We start from the raw sequence: 23,189 nt of genomic DNA on the forward strand, positions 1-23,189 counted from the left end.
TTTTGGAACAAAACACATAGCAACTTACATTAATATAACCTCTTTGTCTTTTAGTGTTTCTTGTGTTTGTAGTAATTTTGTAAAGTTGCTGAAAGTCCATTCTAAAGTGAACGGTTCTCTAATAAATTAGAATTTTTTGGTCAAACATTTTGTTTTTTAATGCACATTGAATAGCACACTGATAGCAGTGTTAATCAAGCTACCAGGTCTGTGTTTTACACACAAAATTAACAGCAAACCAAACTAGACAAAGGTGCATTTTCATATACTTCAGTGCTGCCAAATCAGATTACAAGGCATACTGCACATGCCAGTCCAAATTTCCAAAGATACTTATGTCTCAAAGGAGGCCAATGTGCTATGACTTACATGAAAGAAGAGATTTGGGGAGGTCATGAAAGAGTTATGTTCCCCTAGCACATTACTATGATCTCACTACATTGTCACTAAGACAATGGCAGCAGGATAAATGGGGCTGTGCAGCACAGGATATCAGCTAGTGTTCTCTACAGGAAAAAGAAATGCAGAGAGCAATACACGATTAACTGTTTTGAATAGGAAAAATAAAATTACTTCCACTAGGTCCACATGCCACACAGAAAACAGCTGGTAAGAGTTGAAAACTTGCTGAACAGCTGAATGAAATAAAACCCAGCACTTTGTTCAATGTGCATGTGAATTTTAGATGCCAAAGATCAGGCAATACGCAAGTACTAAATTGCTGAAGCAGCAAATTTATTTTTTAGTTCTCTGAGTTTTAAGACATCTGAACACGAAAATCTGATCAGTTTTGTTTGATTTTAATTAAGTGTTACTTCATCCTGACAAAAAAGAGAACTACAGATATTTATAAAAAGATAGGTTTATTGTAACTACTTTCTAAATTGCTACGCATAACCTGTTCTGCAGAGACAATACAACTATGAACTGATGAGGTCAAGTTTTTTCTTGAAATGTGGAAGTATGAAAGAATAGACCAATGTAGCTAGAATGCCTGAGTAAAAGTAGCAGGGTGCCTCTGAGTGAATGAAAGCAGAAGACAGCTTGTAGAATCTTTACTGGTACTGAAGATGAAGGGAGATGAAAAAAAAGCAATGAATGTCAGCTCTGCAGTAGAAAGTTTTCAAGCCATCGTGATTTTGAAAAAGATGTGCTATATTTTACTTGTAAAATAGAGAATGTTCAAATCAGGAACCACTGAACACTACCTAACAGATAGTCTATGTTATATAACACGTATTTTAAAATAGAAACCTGATAATATTTTCATTTAAAAAAAAAAAAAGCATAGGAAATGAACCAAATGAGTAAGTTTAAACTAGTAGAAAGAGGTAGCTCTGAGGGGAATTTTATCTCTTCCATCGGCATCTGAAAATTTCCTAATCCATAGATATGTTTTCACATTGATACATATGAGGCTAAGTCATGAACCAGTATCAGTGAGGCAAATCAAACAAGCACAGATGTTTAGTCAGGCAATACAAGTATACAAGAGTAATACAGCTGGTTCTTTCTCACACAGGATGAGGAAGACAGAGGAAGACAGATGAGAAAAATACAGTATTTAGATACTAGGACTTTGCATGACAAAGGAGTGGTGGTGGTGGGTTTCCCCTCTAAAGAGAAAGTTTCATGCAGTTCATAAAGAAAAAAAAAAAAAAACATTCTCACACTCTTATAATAAAAATCACAACTGAACAAGACCTTTACACTTTCACTAGTTCCCACCATAATAGAAAAGCATGAATTTTTTAAAACATCAGCTGAATTGAATTGAACTCCAATGTTAAACCATTAGGATTTATTACATACCCCATTCTCTGTACGTTTCTCCACAGGTAGATTTATTCCATTTCTTTGATTCTGGGCTTGACGACCACCTAAAAGTAAAGTATTACATAGAAATTCAGTTTTCAACACAAATAGTTTCCATTACAGAATCACAGAGTGGCTGAGGTTGGAAGGGACCTCTGGAGATCATTTAGTCCAACCCCCTTGCTCAGTAGGGTCACCTAAAACATGTTAGACAGGATCACATTCAGGTGGGTTTTGACCATCTCCAGAGAAGGAGACTCCATAACCTCTCCGGACAACCTGTTCCAGTGTTCTGTCACTCACAGTAAAGAAGTTTTTCCTCATATTCAGATAGAATTTCCTGAGTTTCAGTTTGTGCCCATTACCTTGTGTCTTGTCACTTGGCACCACTGAAAATGGTCTAACTCCATCCTCTTAACACTCTCCGTGAAGGTATTTGTAGACATTGATAAGATCCTCTCTCAGTCTTCTCTCCTCCAGACTAAACAGGCCCAGCTCTTGCAGTCTCTCATCATATAAGAGGTGCTCCAGTCCCCTAATTATCTTTGTAGCCCTACGCTGGCGTCTCTCCAGTAGTGCTGTATTTCTCTCGTACTGGGGAGCCGGTAATTGGACACGCTACTCCAGATGTGGCCTCACCAGGGCTGAGTAGAGAGGGAGAATCACCTCCGTCAACTTGCTGATAACACTCTTCCTAATGCACCATAGGAGACCATTCGCCTTCTTGGCTACAAGGGCACATGGCTCATGGTTAACTTGTTGTCCACCAGGACTCCCAGGTTTTTCTTCAGAGCTGCTTTCCAGCACGTCAGCCCCGAGCCTGTACTGCTGCATGGGGTTTTTCCTCCCTAAGTGCAGGACCCTGCACTTGCCTTTGTTGAGCTTCATGAGGTTCCCCTGTGCCCATTTCTCCAACATTCTTGAATCTGTAGTTTTTATAACCCCCTCTTTTTTTAAGCCTTCAGTTATCACATTTATGAATATACAGAGCTCTCCTTTTTATTTTCTGTCATTGGTGAGAATTAAAAAAATAAATAGTTAAGAGGAAGTGTACTACAGGAAGTGTACTAAATGTGTAGTACTAGTGTACTACACATTGGAAATACAGAAGTCCATCTTTTGAGAGGAAAAAATATTTCTTTCTGTAATTGCTTACAATAACTCTAAACAAAGTATTTCATCTGTAACTATTTATTGCAGTACAGTTTCATTTTGCTCTTGTAGGAGCAAAATAATCATTCTTATTATTCATTTCAACACTGCACTATCCTCTGTTTGCTATTACATAAAGCCTGTACCCGTGAATTTTAGTTCTACCAGCTCCAAATCCTTATTAGGTTATTCTTTGTAAGCAGCGGAATCAACAGAAATGAAATGTTTACTTCACAGGCTTCCTCTGTTAAGAGTAAAGAAATGTAGGTCCCACTTTTCTGACACATGTTTAGGCAGCCGTCTTATAAAAGGGAATGACCTGAGCATGAAGTTTCTTATTCTGCATCCACAAGAAGCAGCAGCTCCAACTGAGCTTATAAATGCATATATTAGAGAGTATTTCCAAGGCCTTAGAAAGATCTTTAATCTACAAATTGATCCATAGTTCAACAATTAATTAGAAAGCTTTGCATGTTTGATTCAGAAGGGACATTCTCCATGCACAAGAAACTGTTTTCAGGTACATCTTAAATTTCTTCATGTATTTTAAATTTATATTGCTCTGATATTGCCCAAAGGGTGAGTATTTTACAAGCATAGAATTAATATATACAAAAATCCCTCATACATTATTGGACTTGCTACATCTGGCATTCAAAGCAACCAGCAGCCATTTAGAGACAGGAAAAGAAACCTCAGCTTAAAGCAATAAGGACTCAGCCAAAACTTAAAATTTAATTGTCAGAAGTAGTCAGATTAGTCGAATGAATAAGGATAATCTGAGCATGCAAATATATATCTCACTTCAAGATTCCTTTCCTCTCCTTCACATAGTCTGACAGCCATAAAGCATATAATGCGCAACCTCAAAGTCTTCTCATAAATTAAGTCTATATTATTTTCATCATTTTGCTTTTTTTAGTTCTTTTAAAAAGTCTCCACTTAATACAGCATTCTTTTTACAAGTACTTTTTCCACAGAAACAAGTAGACCAGAGTTTTCAGCATGTGAAATGTAACTACACACACACAAGCACACACACACACAGATTTTAAATTTAGTTTCTAAAGGAGGCAAAAAAAGTTCACTGATTCTTTTTTGCCAGGGATGGGTGAGAGTGGGGAATAAAATCAATCCCATTCCTTCAAAATGCAGGGACCTTATAGATGATCATCCAGAGACGATTCTTCATCTGATACACTGTTCAACTCCTGAACTCCTTGCCACAGGATGTTAAGAGTAACAAAATAATTTTACAAAAGTTCAAATGGCAAATGGGTGAACACGTGGAAGAGAAAGCTGTTAAGAGTTAAGTTCAAAGACAGCTTCTCTGGTTCTTATCTTTGCTATCCCATACTTGCACAGTAGCTAAGACAGAGTCTGTATTTCCTTGTTAACTGCTTTCAGAGCTAAATTAAAAAAATTATTAAAATAAAGTGTTTAAAATTTGTGACATGCATCATCAGATCACGTTAGCTATCAATGCTAAAACTGTTATTCTTTTAAACTGTCAACAATTTTTACAGCAATCAATCACTTCAGAAAATATTTTAAGCATGCTTATGTACCAACACTACAAGATAAGTGTACTTACTCTGTTCATTGCTTTCAGCTGGTGACTCCTCATGACGAAGAAAGAATTTTACCTCTTCCCTGCGGGGACCCCATTTCTGTAGGTGGTCATACATCATGTGATCAAAGGGTATGGGACGTTCTAAAAATACAAAAAGAAAATACCTGTCACTCAACTTATCTTAAGAAAAGTTTTCTAAAACTCACTAAAAATCAGAATGTTTTTTGTAATAATTCAATCCATCTAACACATCTTCCCTTAGGAAGAATCAAAGAAACAGACAGACACAACTGTATTAAAGTTATTCTGTTACTGTAACATAGCTTGTTGCTTAACAGCAGTTTGCAAGTAGTTTGTAAAACCAGAAAAAAAAAAAGATAAAAGAAAAAACAGCATTCACAAACACTGGTTTAGTTATGTCAAGAACTCTTCATCACAATACTTTTCACATGGTTGATCTTTGCATCTTTGCTTCTCATTCTCAGATAGATTTTTTTTAATTCTGTTATTAAAACAATGCATTTGGTTTGAATCTCATGCTTTCTGCTCAGATTAAAAACAAATCATTATATTGATATTCCATCTCCTAAGCACTTGAGCAGGTACACCCATTCCTATGCACTGGGTTGGATATTAACTTCTAATGTAAGTGGAATTACTAACAAACCTTAGCGCAAATAAAGGCTAAATTCTATGCAAGAGTAAGTTTCTGTTTTCACCTAAAGACAATAAAAACATTGTTATAATACAGTATTTCTTTCAAATCTATCAAATATACTATAACTAGAAGGTTACCCACCATATATTCCGGATTTCAAAATGAATATATGTTTACAAATATATTTAGTGTTTCCAGAATGATACTTGCATTTATTTTGAAAAATTTTTCATTTAAGGTAGAAAAATCTTCCTTTTAGGATCCTCCCAATACTCAGCATGGTATTAGGAAATATCTTCTAATTAGAACACACTGATATTACCAGAGATTTTATTATTTTGCTAGGTTCGTCTCTGATCAGTCAAACCAAGATTATTACAGAAAAATAGGCTTGCATGGGACCCAAAGAGTAGAGTTTGCATTCTTCATCACTGTAACCAAAAAACCCTCTATTCCCAAACCACACTACCTCTTATCAGACCGAGCACCTCTAAAAATGTGTTATCCCTTTCATATTTAGCCCATTTGACATGAGAGGACAGAACTATTCAAAGATATAACAAATATCTTGGGGAAAGTTGGGGTGGGAGGGAGAAGGGGGGGACATCTCGAGTATGCATTTTATAATGTAATTTACCTAGATTTTTAAGTGTTATGAAATATGTATGTGTACATACACCTTGTTACTCTTGGGATATGTAATTATACTACTCAAAAAAGAATGTGTTTACATCACTTGATTCTCAATGTACTTAATATAGTAAATCTTTTGACAAGAACTGTCATGTCAAGTAGTCCAACCTCATCAACATCTTAGTAAGATCTCCTCATTCCTTTATAATCAACTTCCAATATATAAATTACAACATCCTAAGGCTTTATATCTTTAACCAATTAAGAAAAAAAAAGGGGGGGGGGATTTGTGTCCTGTTCTGTATCAAACATTTCCTACACATCAAACAAAATTCCAAGACAGCTAAAGCCTCCCAGGAACAGCTATTTGCTATTAACACTGAGGAGTATCAGAAACCTTTTCACTGAAATAAACATCACACATTGAAGATACAGAAATCCCATTATTAAGACCAAACTTCTAATTGTTGACCACATCAGACAAGCATATAACAGAAGCTACATGACGAAAAATAGTAATATATTTATATTGTTATTAGAATAACAATAATTGGTATATAAGTAGTATACTTCCCTCCACATACTGTCCAAAGTTTTTAGGGAAATATTATTTCCAAAAATATCCAGTGAAAGAGATGCACTCACTATTTCTAGAGGAATGGTTCACACCTCTGATCCTTAAGCACCTCACCTCAGTAACTATCTCCAATCTGTTTTTTCCCCTTTCATCTCAATACCCAAACCACTGTTCCACTGGCTATTTGGAAGGCAGACTACAGGACCAAGTTGGGACTGTCTTCACAGAACACTGACCTGAAGAACAATTTAACTGAAGAGATGAAACATTCTTTAGACACTGCAGTGCAAAGATACATTTGCTTAAATCTAAACCAAAGTTGTTATAATGCTTTTTTTTTTCCATTTCAATTGTTTTACTCTCAAATCCAGCTCTGCTAATGACACCATAGTATGTGTTTTAGAAAATATTTCTTTTTAATCGTGGATTAAATTTTGGGACAGGGAGGGAGAATTTTGTTTTTTTTCCAATTAATTTTTTTAGATAAGAAGGAATAAAAAGAAATTCTGCACAGGGAAATGAATTGAAATATCTCCAGAGCAGAGATAACATCCTCATATCTGATAACAAACTCTCATATGCCTTTTCCTTGCTCAATTTTCAATCTTTATACACCGTGCATATCCAAGGATATAGATAAAGTGATACTGAATACAGTAAGAATCGTAAGAGTAGAGTTAGAGGTTGGTAAAACAGAAACAATCCTTTAGATTAACTTTCAAGTATGAAATCAAAAAGATTAGCATAGGAGGAGACAGATTAATCACTTTCATTTGTTTATGATTTACTGTACACACTGCTTCTCCATTTTTTCTTAGATTAAGAGTTCTGTTTTTACAGGACTATAGCTGTGGTAAATAAAACAAGCAATAGTTAGCTCTAGCTATTTTCAGTGGAGAAGAGTCATTTAAATCACAGACTAATTATATGGCTCAAAAAAAGGTTAAAAAAATTTTTTTTCTTGTCCCTCCACTTAAGTGGATTCCAAGAAACACTGTCAATATTACCTACACACACAAGAATATGGCCAGTAGCTTATTATAACTCTGTTCTTGAAAAGGAATTTTAAAAACATGATTTTCAGGTTTTTCAACTCCTAAAGTAAGGCAAGATTTCAAGTGCTTTGAAGCATATCCACTGAAATTGCACCATGGGTCTTACAAAGATCACAATGGATAAAATACCTACATGATTTAGTTCAGAGACATTAGGAAGCAGAAGAACTGAAGCTTTGGGATTTCCCCCCCACCCCCCCCCCCCAGGGAAAAAAAAAAATCCTAGCTGAACCTAGCAAGAACTGAAGCTTGATAAGAAAGTACCAAGAAACTGGATGTCTGATCCACAATTTGGCTGGGCTAATTCTGGCGTGGTGAGAAGCAGCTGCAGCACCACTGCTGGTTAGGCTGCTCTCCCATTCCAAGTCAAGGCCCCGATCCTAGAAGCTATTCAAAATAAAAAGGTTCTATTCACATAAAGCATCTTAAAGAATCAAGGCTAATACTGTTCTGACATGTCCATGGAGAGAAAAGAAAGACATTTTGTACTGCTTTTGCAATTCTTCCACCCAAACAACTTGGATTGTTGCAACAACAACATGTTGCTCTAAATTAGACAGAAAACAAGGTTAGAATGACACTGAAATAGAAGGAAAAAAAAAGCAGCAGCACTAGTTGTTCTGTGCAGATAGCTACACAAAACAGATTCAGAAAATAAGGAGGAAGAGGAAACAGACATCAACTCTCATCATATCTTATGTCAAGTGTTAAAGTCCACATTCCCTCCTCCAAAACAAAAAAAATTGCAGAAAGAATCATCTTATTATATTTGCTGTAAAATGATAGCATTAAAGAATGTTTTCCAGAAATACTTGCTCTTCAACAATCAATACTGCAGTTAAACTTCTCCCACTTCTTACAGCTCCAGACACATTTTTTTCAGTAATTGTTCTCCCAATACTGTTTCAAACTTTAATTTTCATTTTAAAGTTTAAATAGAAAACAAAAAACAGAGAAGGTGAAATAAGAGTATACAGTAGTAATAAACTATTAATATCCTTTTAAAATGCAGAAATCCAGTCTGTTTATCTATAGAATATTTGTTTTCAATGAAAAGTTAACTAGAAAGTCATAAGATGAATATTTACAATTATTTGTAAAAGCTGTCTTAGATTAAGTTGGATGAAAATTCTGGAAGACTACCTTGAAAAGCAAATTTCAATTCTTTCTTTTTAAGCAATGATTTTGAGAATGAGCTAGTTGTAAGTATTCTGTAATGACTGAAACACTCTGAAAGACCAAAACACTGGTAAACATACTGATGGAAGAGTACTGTGAAAGTCTTTCGGTTGAAACTACATACCTGATATTTAAATTATAGTAACTTTCAGACTTCAGTATCTTATTTTATCCTGAGTACAAGTATCCTGCTGTTTCGTGATAAGCATTTATATCTGCTCTATGTGAAACCAGAATACAAGGTAAGGGATTATCTTAGTCAGAGATTTCACTGCTGTTTCAGGAATGCATTCTCTCACCCTCCTGTTCCCCCAGCACTCAAAGTTTGCAGGAATACGTTTCCAGTAAACACCTATTTCTTTCACAGTTATTTTCCTCTGTTTTACAACTAAACGCAGGAAGATCAACAACATCAACTGCTGAAGGGCATTCCAGATGTAAATGAAAGTGGGCAATTGGGTAATGGGTGGATTTAAAGGTCAAAATCCATTTATGTTCGAAATATATGATGAGTTCCTGGCATCACACCTGTCTTTTGATCTCTTTACCAACTGCAGTTTCATAGAATCATAGAATGGTAAGGTTGGAAGGGACCTCTGGAGATCATCCAGTCCAACCCTCAGCACAGCCCGTACAGGGACTGAACCTGTGACCTTGGCATTAGCAGCGCCACGCTCTAACCGAGCTAAAGGGAATGAGAAAGAGAATTCTGTGTTTTTTCTGCTGTTACAGCACGAAAAACACATACAAAAAAGAAAAACCTGACAATGCATAAAGTGCTACAAAACATAACAATGTATCAGGCAGAAACGCTGTTGTCTTTTTCAACTATTAATCATTTCAAGAAACTGGAAAAGAGAAACTGAGAAAAAAGTACAGACATCAAACAGATTAGAAAAAAATCCCCTTTTAGTAGGCAACTGAGAAAATTCAGTTCCTTAACTGTAATACCATCAGTACCTCAACTATTTTACAACTCTTGGGAAGCTCCTCAAACATTTCCTTGCTACACAAACAAGCACAGAAAAACTAAGATGATAAATACTTAAGCTATTCAATCCTCTTCTAAATTCTAGTCATTTTGCATAATCTTTGGTGCCAAAGTTGCATGGATTTTAATAATAGCATTTTTCTGGAAATGGCCTGTTTCTGTCACCCTCTAAAAATAAAATGATGCATTTCTCAGTTTTTATCTGCACAAACATTCATATACAACAAGAAGTGAAGATTATTAGGAGAAAATATTTTTATTAGTTTGATACTGTTTAGAAAGTTGACAAGATTCTAGGCACACAAACTTTTTTAACCCAATACAAAAACTACAGTCTACAAACCTGATTACTTTGACTTCAACTAGGCATGTATTTTCAGTTAGACTATTTAAAAGAAGAGGCTGTGGCTGCCTGCAGAACACAGAAGGCAAGTACGTTATCAAGAGGAAAAGTATGGTGGCTCTGTCTTATGCAGAAAAGAGAAAGCTGTGATGCATCACCTATGCAACACGCAGAGATTAGCAAGACAGTCAATCATTTATAGTGGGCTATTAAAAAAAAAACTCACTTTAATATGTTTATTCAATCCATAAGTTTCACTATTATTATTTTGAATTTTACTTTCTATAGAAAGTCTTTTGAAAAAAAGATCTGTCGACGTCTCTTGAGGATCAGGGATGAGGGGTCAGAGATATTTATTCTTTCTCTCTCCCTATATATTTTCTTCCTGGCACAGACTGCCACAATTCCTATGCAAATTGCTTCCCACTTCCCACTCTGAACCAAGGTTTGAGTTGTTTGTACCTGCTGAATTTAACTCCTCAGACTCAGATTTTCTACATATCAGATCTCTGCTCCAGGCAAAGTTATTTTTAAAAGCCTCAGTGAAAAGATTTTCACCTTAGCTCTCAGGACAGCTGAAGGAAAAATACATTGTTTTGCTATGTTAAAAAAAAATTCTTCAGGTTGTTTCAGTAACAAACTCGCATATTCCCCAAACTATGTGGCAGGAAGCTAAAGTCACTACCGCACAGACATTATGACAATGCTCTACGACTAAGAAAAGCAAATGAAAATGCTTGTGAAATTCCTGTCAGAGATTCAAAGCCAGTGGGCAGACCATCATTTTTGCTGACAATACTGGCCTGTTCGAGAGCTCAAGAAATAGAGGATATCAATGAATTGGATCACAGTTCCCATATCTGAATATCCCATTTTCTCTTTAATCCTTTCTATTCCATGTTCTTTATGAAGTAGAAGATAAACTTATCACTTAGGGTATTTAAGCAAGTGAAGCTAGACTTATGAAGGCACCTTCATGTGAATTTTAAAGAAACTTGGGAGTTACTTGCTCATTTTGAACAATCTGACAGCCTCATTCAACAAGTAGAAGCTTGGCAGGATTCCGCTCCACATTAAGATAGCTAAGTTCAGGTGTATGTATGTAGGTGTCTGCTTCAAAAGAACAGTGTGAGCTCTAATGCTCAAGATCAAACAGACAATTACTAGCCAAAATCAGTGATCTTCATGTTCTACTGATTGTAACATCTCTATTGATTACAGTGGGACCACAGACACATAACTCGCATGGAAACTAACTAAATTTAGTCTTAGTCCCCCCACTGCATCTTTCTGGAGAATTTTTATTTATTTCTTTGTAGTGACCCACTCTATAGAAACTTTTAGCTTCAAATCTTCGACATTTTGAGAAACTGTGTTACATCCACAAATAAAATATTCTCTCAATCTTAGAAGTTATTATAGAAAATGTGTGCTTGTATTTGCCAGGGTTGAAAGGTGTAAGTGTTTCAAAAATGCTGTGGATCACTGAGTAGTTTCCAGTAATCCTTTAAAGCTAGCTGATAACATTCTTCACATTTTTGAGGAAGCACACCCTCAAAGCACTGTGAAGGCAAAAGCAGAAATAATGAATGAAGGACAAGTAACACCATACAAGTTACACTTTCACAGACAACCGATTGCAAGATACTAGGAATATTCCGGGGCTATTCAACACTTAATCGGCAGATCCCTTTCATAAATCTATGTATGTGACAGACTCATCACTTCCAATTTGAAAAAGTCTTAATCCCCTTGTAAATTTTATCCTTAAAGGCAGTTTTCTAAATATGATCTGAATTTGTATTCCTAGAACTACAACATGCTTTTCCCCTGCTTACGCTTGCCTAAACTCCCAAGTTCAAATCCAATTAGGAAATAACTTCTTTGGGCACCTTTTGTCTGTATAAAGTCTTAGAACAGTTTATGGGAGAAGAAGATATTCCAGGAGGAAACTATTCTAGATTGCTAATACCGAAGGGCTCTGCAGACATCTGAAGAATGCAATAAGCTTCTCTGACAAACAAACATAACTGAAAAAAACTCCACCCAAACAAAACCAAAACAAACAAACAAAAACCTCTAGGGAAGATTTAAGAATCCTATATTAACTCATGACCTCATTAACCATTAAACAAAACAGAAGATATAAAAAGCTCAAATAGGGGCAGCTGTAATAACTGAAGGATAAGAGCCTACCAAAACATAATCTTAACTCACCCACTTATTCCACTCACATTCATGTGTTAATATACTATAACCAGCAGGCTTGGACTATGCATAATTGAAAGAACTCACCTAGAAAAAGAATCCATAATAGAGTTTTTTGGACACACTTCTGAAAAGAATTGCCCATCCAATTGTTCTGAGAGATAACAACTGCAGCACAAACAGAAGACAGGCACTGCTGCCTCCCCCTACCCCCAGGGAGACTGTCAAACCTTTGAGGAGAAATGTTCACAAAGAAGCTGGAGATGTATCCAATTCTGGCACAATTCTGACTGCAGAGCTTCTATTACTCATGATATAGGAGGGAAAAAAAAATTGTTCTTAAATCTCAGGTCCTGTTCATATGCCTCACATAGGGAGGAGACAGGTTTAGAAAGATACCTAGGCAGTGATCTGCACCCACGTATAAGAGAAGATCATTGAGATTCCATATTTTCATTTAAATCCTCCTCATCCCACATATATTATATGCTTATTTGAAATAACTCCAAGCTGAAAACACTCCATCCCCATCTTCTCTCTGGGCAGGGGTGGTAGATACCAAGTCCTTTGACTTGTTTATGTAAGCTGAAAATGTGAAATTCAGAGGCCTGACATCTTACTAACCTGCACATTTTATCAAATATTCCATATTTAGGAAGAATTAAAAAAAAAAGTTGAATGGAATTGCATTTATCTTTACTGACACTGAATTTACACATTCAGAGGTCTTATTTTACATCAAAGTTTGCTACAGAAAAAGTAAACTAAAATTCAAAATCATTCATACAGAAAAGTAAGTTTACCTTTTTACGCATGGCATGTATATTTAAATCAATTTCCACCAAACATCTGTCTTACCATTTCCACGCCATACTTCAGCTAGATGGCAGCTTCCTTCTCCAGGCTCTTTGCAGAACTCTACTACATCACGACAGGTTGTTTCTGGTGTAATTGGAACTTCTGTCAAAATCTGCTCATTGTTGCTCAGAAACACAGTTAATATCATCTGAAAAACAACAAAACCAAAAAGGGACAGAATATATTTTTTTAATGATATGAATAAGAATATGGGTAAAATTTATAATCCCCCTTTAAATGGAAATGTATGATTAAGGTTCTTTAACACTACTGATGGAAGCACTTTTCAGTTTCTTGTAACTCTGCCAAAGCTCTAGTCTTTTATGTCAAAATTTTGTGATCCTTGTACATTGAATTGACATTTTTTTAAAAAAAAAAAAGCTTCAGTCAAAATTGCTTGGTTCTATCTGAGAATAAGGCTGAGAGGTAAGGAACAAGTTTTGGATATACTGGATGTTTGAAATAAGAGCATTTAAGTACTACAAACAAATTCATGCTTTTGCATAGTAACCTAACCTTCACAGGTGGGCTACTCTTTGTATGATGGAGGCAATTTTGCAATTTGTCTGAAGATACCTGGTTAAACCGTAAACCTCAGAAAGTGTATGTGTGGGTTGGGGGGCTAAATCACATTTTCCTGAAGAATCAGTTCTCTCTATGCTAATTTACTCTCTCTAACTCACAGTGTTGATCAGGTTGTTTGGGCAACCTTCCCAGAGATATTAAGCATCCTCTCTTCACTCAAAATTACAAGATCAAAAGACGATTTTCCTTATAGTAACTGCTCCTAGCTATTCCAGCTGGAAAGCAGAAAATAGAAAACTATTTTCTTTTTCCCCTCTGTTCAGCAACACTCAAGATGACTAACTTCAAATGACAAGGGAATGAAAATTAGATAATAGAAAAGAAATAGAAGCAAGAGTGGGATGGAACCTGGAAAGGATGAAGCTCAGCACTAAAAACCTAGGTACTAATATAAGTTGAAGTAAGCTTCAGTTCAAATTCCTTGCTCCACCTGAAATTCAACATACACAAAATACATATACCAAGAGATACTCCCACCTCTCCATGTTAGCAAACGTATCTTGCTACAAAGTCAAGCACTCAAAAACTGTATGCATTAACTTAATCCTCCTCACCTCCATGCTGGATACGTATTACGACCTGATCATTAAAAACATGTTCACTCGATACATTTTCCCTATTAAAGGCCTTCACTTTATACAGTATTCTTGTTGCACATGCTCTGTAGGCTCTCCCATAGTTTATTGCAAAAGCTGGAAGCATGTAGTTAATAGCTGAGGGACTTGTAAGAACAGAAACAAGCAAAGAAAAATTCTATCAAGGTACAAAGTCCTAAGAGTGATCCTAAAAAATTCATTTCTTCCTGACAGACTCACTGGTTTGACAACCAGTAAATGCCCTATTCAAAAGATACATATTTCTATGTAACACTAAATCCTCTGAAAGATACCTGACCCTATATTCCTACCCAAAATTAAACAGGAGCTTTCAAGCATTCTCTCTGTCTGCACCTCAGATTCCCATGCATAAACGAGATACGATACTGTCCTGTAAGCTCACGGGGATGGAACAGAAATAACGTGATGTTTAAAAGACAGAGCTAACATAATAGATGTCCCTAAAAAAAAAAAAGTGACAAAATTAATAATCACAGAATGATAAGGTTGGAAGGGACCTCTGGAGACCATCTAGTCCAACCCTCAGCATAGCCCACACCAACAACCTTGGCATTAGCAGCACCACGCTCTGACCAGCTGAGCTAAACCTGCCCCCATAATGTTGAAGCACAAAGACTAAATCAAGTTATTTAGCAGCTCTTCATTAAATGAACACTCTTCACTTAAATAGTTGTCCTTCAATTTGCATAAGCACATCCTTAAAAACAAACAACAAAAAAAACCCCACACCTACATTTGTAATATTTCTCGTTCACAAGACACAGTACATGTACCAAACTGGAGATCCGCATTAATAACAGCTAAATAATGGCTGAGAGCAGTCTATCAAGTTTCAGAAGCAAGCATAAGACAAACGCCAACAAAAGCCCAGGTTGCTAGCTCTGTCTCCTCCCTCAGTCCTCCAGGCTATTTCTGTTCATGTTTCCACTCTCCCTCAGCCTGCAAATTCTGTAAACAGTATCCTGAAGTTTTGAAAGTATCTACATTTCAAAGCAGGAAGCAGTCATCCAGAACTGTAAATATACTATAATGTAGCCCAAGATTCTCCAACAGTAGTATTAAAGGCAGCTGCAGTATAGACAGGATGCAGCCACAGATGATAATGAAAATGCCTCTAAGAACCTATTCATTGCAGCTCAATAATTTTATTTTTCCCATAGAAGAAAAGATTCAGACATAGTTTCAATTCAGTGGGGCCTGCAGATCGTTTTGCAGAACGAGTATCTGATATGGAATCCAGTATTGGAATCTGACCTCATATTTAAGAAAATAATAATCATATATGAACATTAAAAAAAATAGGCTTAGAAGAAACCTCAGGAGGTCATCTAATCCAGTCTCTTGGCCTCAGGCAGGATCAGCCATACCACATTATTCTGTGGAGATGCCTGTTTAACCTGTTCTGGAGAGCCTTTCATGATGGGAATTCCACAAGTTTCCTTAACCATCCACCCTAAAAATCCAGGATTCTTGCTGCAAGGCTAAGTTTCTTAAAATCTAAGCCTTCCTTTCCACTACTTAAATCCATTATTTCTTCACCTAGCCATAGGGATGGTAGAAAACACTTTTCTTTTTCTCTGGAGTTATATTTAAGAGAATGCATAAGAAGTAAGGAAAAGCTTTTTAAAATAAACCTCACCATTTTGACAGAGGATTATTCATGCCAATCTTCTAAACAGTTTCCTCGTAACACTTTAGAGGAGTTTCATCTAAACCAAGTTTCCCAAACTTTAAGAAAATGCCATGAGACACTGACTTCAGTAAAGTCAAGAAATGATACATACAGCCTCTTCCTCATTCATCCAGAAGACCTCTTACCTTGTTATGAAAGAGCACAGTGACATCATGTGGTTCTACCCAGTTTCCAAGTTCTCATTTTTTAATCAGCTAACATAATACACTAGAAAACCTGATTTATATTCAAGATTATCTGTCTGAATCTGTAGACACCTTGGAGGAGTGAGTTACCCCACACATCTCAATCCATTCTCCATAAATTCAACACGTATCTAGGATATGAACTCTCAGTTTCCCCTTGGAAAAATCAGGCCAGAATTTGCTGCACCTTAAGCACAATATTTTATCTCCTAGCTCAAACCACATCTGCATTGCCTTCTCCAAAGCAGGGGGTCACTCGCATTATCACTTGCTAGAGAGTCCAGTGAAGGGCATCTCAGAAAGGCTCACCAATTAAGAGGAAAGATGCTGTAGCCAGCTACTGCCACACTATTCCTCAAGTAAACTTGACTAAAGGGTTTTTTTGCTTTGTTTAAGTAGATTGCCTGAGTAGCACCAAAGGAGTTGAAGCACAGATGGCCTGAAAGATAAAAACGAAGACTGAAAATATTGAAAATTATTAATATATTGCATATTTATTAGCACTTTCAAGTCAGTGTCATAGCTGTCCCTATTTGTGGTGGAGATGGAGTAAGAACTGGAGATACTGCATAGCAACAAAATATAAGAAAGCATTGATGGAGTTTAGGAATGTGCTGCTGAAGATTATCATCAAAGCATACACATGAAATACACAGTACAGCCATCACAGTGAAATTAGCTTCTGTGCACTTCATCATGTTTGAGTGGACTTCCTTGCACGCAACTGTGTAGCAACCTCCTTATTTTCCTTAAGCTCTGCTGTATTGTCTATAAAATACATTAGAGAGAAGTGCTAATATGCTGAACAGAGCTGACAATCAGGCCAATTTAAAACAGTTTGTCTGCTCACACTTCTCCAGCTGTCCAGTTCAATTCTTACTTCACCTGAAATTAAGATTCCAAGAGCTCTGCAACAGAGATGCATTCACACTTTCCTACCTGTGTTTTGAAACTTCAGTTTTACTCCCCTAGGACAACATGACGACTGATACAAAGCTGTAACACCACCACAGAATGCTTTTTCAGCTGCTGTCTTCCTTTTTTCTCAGTCACAAAATAGTCTAGAAAGTTAAAACCTTCGAGTTCTGAAATCTTTTTCCTCATCATTTTTCTACAATCTTACTGAAAGAATGCAATTTTTTTTTGTTTGGGGTGGGGGGGGGTTAGTATGTTCAGCTGCATATTTGGTTCAGATAATACCTTACACTTCCAAGATATGAAACACCCTGGACTGTTAGAAGTTAACTGCAACCTCAGAACTACTACATGAAATCCACTTGTTTTATATCTAAGTTGCACATATTTACTAACTTGGATATTTAAATACAATTAAGATTAGTGTTTCAGGCTAGCACAGTCCAATGTAAGAACTTATCTTCTGGTATCCTCCTTAAAAAAAAAATTAATGATTTAAGCTATTAGAGAGCAATTAGCCAAGTACTATTTCAGGACATGCTGAAATATTAAAACTTAAAATAAAGATTTTTTAAGTGAGAACACCGAAGAACAACATGTTTTTTTTCTCCTTTTTGATATGCACTGCTTTCCTTGCCCAATTCTAGATATGGGAATGTCAACACAGTATTAAAGCTATACTTCATAATAGTTCTAATGTTAATAATTCCTGCCAAATTAAGAATTATTAAGCATATGATTGTGAGTTAAGAGAACATTGGTTAGCAAATATGGCTAAACTCATACACAGTTGCTTAGTCTTACTATATTTTTCCCTTGCTTTTTTTAAACCAGCCTAGAGACTTCAGTGTGAAAAAGAAGAAAAAAAAAGAGAAAAAGCTCTCCCCTTCTCTTTCAGTAGAGAAGCAATGAGATTTTTCCACGTATGTCAAATGTTTATTATTAAATGCTGGTAGACAATAGACTTAAAGTACAGAATACATTTCTGATAAAAATGCCAACTTCATTCTTTCCATTTTACTTAGGAATAAGATATTACCTTCTCACCATGCATTCCCCCAATAAAGTTCAAAAAAAAATCCATTCATAATCTTGTCCTTTACCATTTCAGAGCATTTAATGGTTAGGTCCATGGCTGCCTAAAATTCTAGGATGAGAACAGTGAGCAAAAAAAGAGACTTCTTCAAAGTAAAACTCTTGAGCAGCAGAGATATCAGTATTTCTCAAAAAGTCTTAATAAGGTTGTCACATTTCATCTTGAACGCAAAGCCTTCTTCAACCTTGATTTTACTGACCTGGGATTCCCAGGAGCCTGCTAGATGCTGTTAGAAATAAATTTTAACTGAAATACAGAAAACCAAATCTCACTGAAGTGACGAAGCCCATCAACCAAATACATACTTTGATTCAGTCTGAAATTTTCAGTGACTAGAAAAAAATCAGACGTAAGAAAAATATTAAGAGGTGAAAAATGCACCTCTTTGGTGATGAGACACACTGGTATGCACAACGCTGCACATAGCTGATAGAATAATTCGTAACTTTTCTCTCTGATTATCTTGTTCAAGTTCTCTTGTGTGGAATTTATGCCCCTACAATCTTTTATCAGCTACAACTGTAGAAATTGTAGTTACATTATTTCAATTATTAAAGCAGAATTTAACAATTTTTACAATACAAATACTGTTTTCAAGACCACTAACTTAATTAGGTGATGCTTTAAGCAATTAAAAGAAACCAAGCTATAAAAGTATAATTATAAAATTGCTTTAATTAAAAGCATCTGAAGATATGTTCTGGACTGAAGTCATGAGCTTTTCCTTATATTGAGAGATTTTAGGACAAACATCCCAGATAAATCTGACGTTGATTATACCTAAACCCTAGAAATATAGCAATGAAACAATTCTGCCACAAGAAGATTAAACCATTCCACTTTCCTATATTAAAATTAAAATATGTTAAATCAGTCTAATAAACAAGTTATTTAACAGTATGCTTTATTCCAATAATCATTTACCCCCACAATGCAACTGTTCTTTTTAAAAATAATTTCCTATAGCATGTTCATGAGTCTTACTCATTGCAAATAAAAGCCTAAAAATGTAAAGCAAATTTCTTATTGCTTAGGACTTTCATTAGGAGGATACTCCCCTTTAACATCTTTTCCCCTTTCCCGTGTATGGGGTGAGAAATAATTAAGTACTCTTCCCATATTTCTGAACATGTTTCCTCACATCAAAGCTGTACAAATTTAGAAGTTCAGACCAAAACTTAAAGCCCGGTCATGCCTGTTGACTGTATTGGTAAAAATGCACAAAGGTAGTGTAACCAACAGAGTCTTCAATTTACAAAGAACACACAAAATGGGGGGATTTTTCTGTGAATTTGCACACTTTAAACCACTGAATCATCAGTAATTACTTAAAGAGTGAAACTGATAACACTTCCTGCTATGCCTTCATATGGCCGGCAAAGGAAATCAAAAAACTGGGAGCAGGACTCTTGACACCAAAGTATCAGGCAATTCAGCGAAAGGCTGCTAACAAGCATTAAATCCAAAACTTTACTATCAATGAACGTGAGCATTTATGAGATTATTCAAAAATGAAACAAGCTAATATTATTTGTGGATCATACTGTCACTTCTGATCAAATTAGAAAACGTAATGTGACTTAAATCTACTTTAGCTATACTCATCTCATTAAAGCATTCTTTGGATAAGCCCATAAACAAGTTGCACTCACTTACACCTTGGTGATCACTGAAAGAAGAAAAAGAAAAAAGAAAAAAAAAATCCACAATCATGCAGCTCTGCACAAGACAACCGAGCTACAGGAAATGAAGTGGTGGTGGGGGAAAATCTTGTTGGTCAACTCAGTAATGAACAAATTCAGTAATGGAGTACAAAATCACTTCTCTTGCTACAGCACACAAGTCACCACTTTAAAAAAAGTATTTAATAATTCTTATAGAAACCTGCAAACATACCATTAAAAGGATCTTTTTTAATAAAAGTTTTTCCTTCATTTTTTTGTGTCATGGTTTCACGCAGAGAGAACAGCCACAGATTTTCCTTTGAGGACTTTGGTAACTCTTGTCTTTGTCTTTCTTCAGTAAATGAGCTTTTATGTCTGACAGCTAGCGAACAGGATTCAGACTATTTGAAAAATCTTGATATTTAGTTGCTGAAGGGATACTTACAGCTTTCTTGCTCTTTGTTACAGAAATATAAAAAGCTACAAATCAATTGAAGATATAGAATTTGAAGCTTTTTCCTCCTTCAGACAAGACAGACTTTCCATGACAGAGGAATAAGCTACAGTTTTTGCTAAAGAAAGAGCAATTATCACCACACATTGAAAGATTCAACCAACCAAGGTAGGTCTGCAGATTATTAATGAAAATATAACAGTAGCTCATTAAGAGACTTCCAGTGCTCTAGGACACACCTAATGGAAATGAAAGCAGCTAAGAATTTCACATGTATGAACAACCCAAGCAATCCACGGAGACTCAAAAGGATGCTCTGCAGTCTATGACGAACAAGATACAAATACAGCTGAAAAACAACTGACCTAACAAATGAAAGTTTCCTGCACATGCCAAGACAGAAGGCGGCTGACATGACCATTCAGACATTATAATCCTATACCAGATTTCAGAATATACTTTGTTATATTAGAAGTTGTTGTCAAGCTACGGTGCTAAACGATAGCCAGCTCTTCACATATTATCTTTACGGAAGCTATTTGCTGTTTGTCACAACACTGGAATGCCTCCTGTTAAATTCAGATGGTTCCTTTAAAACCAAGCAGCAGCTAGGATTTGGACAAATTTATTAAAAAGAAAGGAAGTTAACACTGGCTACAGAAGGGAAAATGAGTATAGCTGAAAAGGGACAAGTTAATAAAAAGGTTGTATTACAATAAAACTATTAATTTAAAAGGAAATCTAAGTGCAATATTTAATGTCATTAGCTAAAGGAATACAGCCTGAAGTTACACAAATCTATAAAACATGCCTCTTGTTATGTTTGCTAGTGGAAATCGTAATTTGGCACTTGCTACAGAGTGAGTTCAACATCCCTGCATCATATTATCTGTTGGCTTGATTCCTAAATTGTTACATCTGGAGGAACAGCAAGAGATCTTGTTGTTGCTCCTTGATGCAAATAATTCTGCAAAAGGACTGCCAAGACACTAGTTACCATGCAAGAGACTTCAGAGTGGTGATAATTCTAGACGCACCAACAATTTCTTGCTGAGCGCATTTCTTTGTTAGCCAACATACAACACAAAGGGAGACAGTTTTATTCTTCCCAGACAAAGGTTTTGAGATTTCCTCTGCAAATTCATTTTGTTCCACTGCCTAAAAGACCATGGGCCATATGCCATCTTTCATAACATACAAATCTACTATTAAAGGTGGAAACTGGTAACTCTTGAAGGACTCTGTGCTCTTACCAGTTGATGCTTCCTTTCCCAGCCACTCTTACTGGGTTCACAGGCAAGTATTCTAAGTTTGCAAAGTGGTATTCTCTGATTTGTTACAGGACTATTCCAAATAAGTCTTTGCCATCTATTAACCAATTTCAGAAGGTAAAGCAGAAGATTGAGCTCCTTCAAATCAAACAGCTCAGAAGCCTCAGTGTTTTACTACGACATTTACTGTTTTCATTAAGGATAGCCAAGAATAAATACTTGCTACTAAACATTTTACTTTCCAAAGCATGCAAGGAAGACATGCTGTTGAAAAACAATATAACTGCAGTGCTATAAAACTCACATGGATTAGCAATAAATTAAAAACAAAAGAAAATGACTCCAAAACGACTCAGCTTCAGAGATCACTTGATTGCATGAGAATCTCAGCTTCCCACACAGAAGAAGTTATATTCATCAAAATTAAAATAAAATAAACAGAAACATTACAAACACCAACTCCTTTAAAGATTAAAGATCAGACAACAGATTAAAAAAATAAAATATTATACTTTTATTGTGGATGAGCATGAGGACAGGTCCTATTCAGTTTTGGCATATTTGGATTAGATTATAATCTGTTTTGAAAGACCACTCATTCTGGCAACATGAGGCAAAGCTGAAGAACAAGGTTAAGCATGAGGTTTTGAGTTTATTTTCCTGAAAGACAATCAGTCTTCAAAATCCGCATGAGGTGGAAATATCCAACAGAATTTGTATCAGAGAACTAAGTGTACTCATATTATTAAAAAATATTTTGGCTAGGGCTAGGGAAGGGAAGGTGCTGATATTTCTACAGTGTTGTGTTCGACCTTGTCAACAGCTACAGCAAAGTCATCCAAAACACACTGAATTCCATAAAAGCTTGACCAAACCATCACATTGAAAATAATCTATTCAAAAAAGTTACAAAGACAGAGACATTTGGGTCTTTTCATTTATTACACTATAAGAATAATATTAAACTAAGTATCCTTACTAAAGACACTATGCCTTTCATCAACTAATAAAGGCAATTTTGCAGCACAGGAACACTTTCTGTTTTATTTTACATACAGAACCAGAAGCAACTTTTCATGAAATCTACAAACACAGAATTCAATCTGCTAGTTGCAGCTGAAATCATTGCTACTCTTGCCCTTTGTTTTTAATACACAGGAATAGATTTATTCCACTGAGTGGAATTAACAAAAGTATCAGTGTTAACAAAATACTGATTGGTGTACTGCTTTCAGGCAATACCAACCACTCAGTCATAGATGTAATGTTATCTGACTTGGCAAAAAAATGTAAAAATTGAAAAGAGAATAAATCCCTTGGGATTCAAGAGGCAGTCTTGAGTTAGTTTTCTTCCAATCATCAGAGTGGAAATTGCACATAATAGAAAATAACGACTTCCAGATTTAAGAACTGTTCTGTTTTGTTCTCAGGTCTCTACTGTGGCTGAATCAAGAAGAACATTAAACTGAACTTATACAACATAAATTGACACATTTTAGACATTTCATTTATAAAACAAACCTATGTGATGACAATCTGTGATCTTCAAAGGAAAATTCCACATGCAAACATTCTAATCCTTACAAAGATTCACTGTTAGGTTTTACAAAAGGAAAACATACAATGCTTTATTTTACAGCAAATAAACACAAAACTAAGTAATCCCA

At 35.7% G+C, this 23,189-nt stretch overlaps 1 protein-coding gene across 6 annotated transcripts in view; it reads right to left on the bottom strand.

Moving 5' to 3' along the window:
• Positions 1-23,189, bottom strand: part of PPP1R13B (protein phosphatase 1 regulatory subunit 13B) — a 74,344-nt gene that overhangs the window by 37,295 nt on the left and 13,860 nt on the right. For all 6 annotated transcript variants that reach the window (XM_062577004.1, XM_062577005.1, XM_062577007.1 and 3 more), the window contains exons 2-4: positions 13,043-13,190; positions 4,562-4,681; positions 1,813-1,880 (exon numbers count right to left, since the gene is read on the bottom strand). In XM_062577004.1, coding sequence (XP_062432988.1) covers positions 1,813-1,880; positions 4,562-4,681; positions 13,043-13,190 — 336 coding nt within the window. The remainder of the gene's footprint in view (positions 1-1,812; positions 1,881-4,561; positions 4,682-13,042; positions 13,191-23,189) is intronic.

The sequence above is a fragment of the Rhea pennata genome, chromosome 5 (genome assembly GCF_028389875.1).
Source record: "Rhea pennata isolate bPtePen1 chromosome 5, bPtePen1.pri, whole genome shotgun sequence".
NCBI lineage: Eukaryota > Metazoa > Chordata > Aves > Rheiformes > Rheidae > Rhea > Rhea pennata.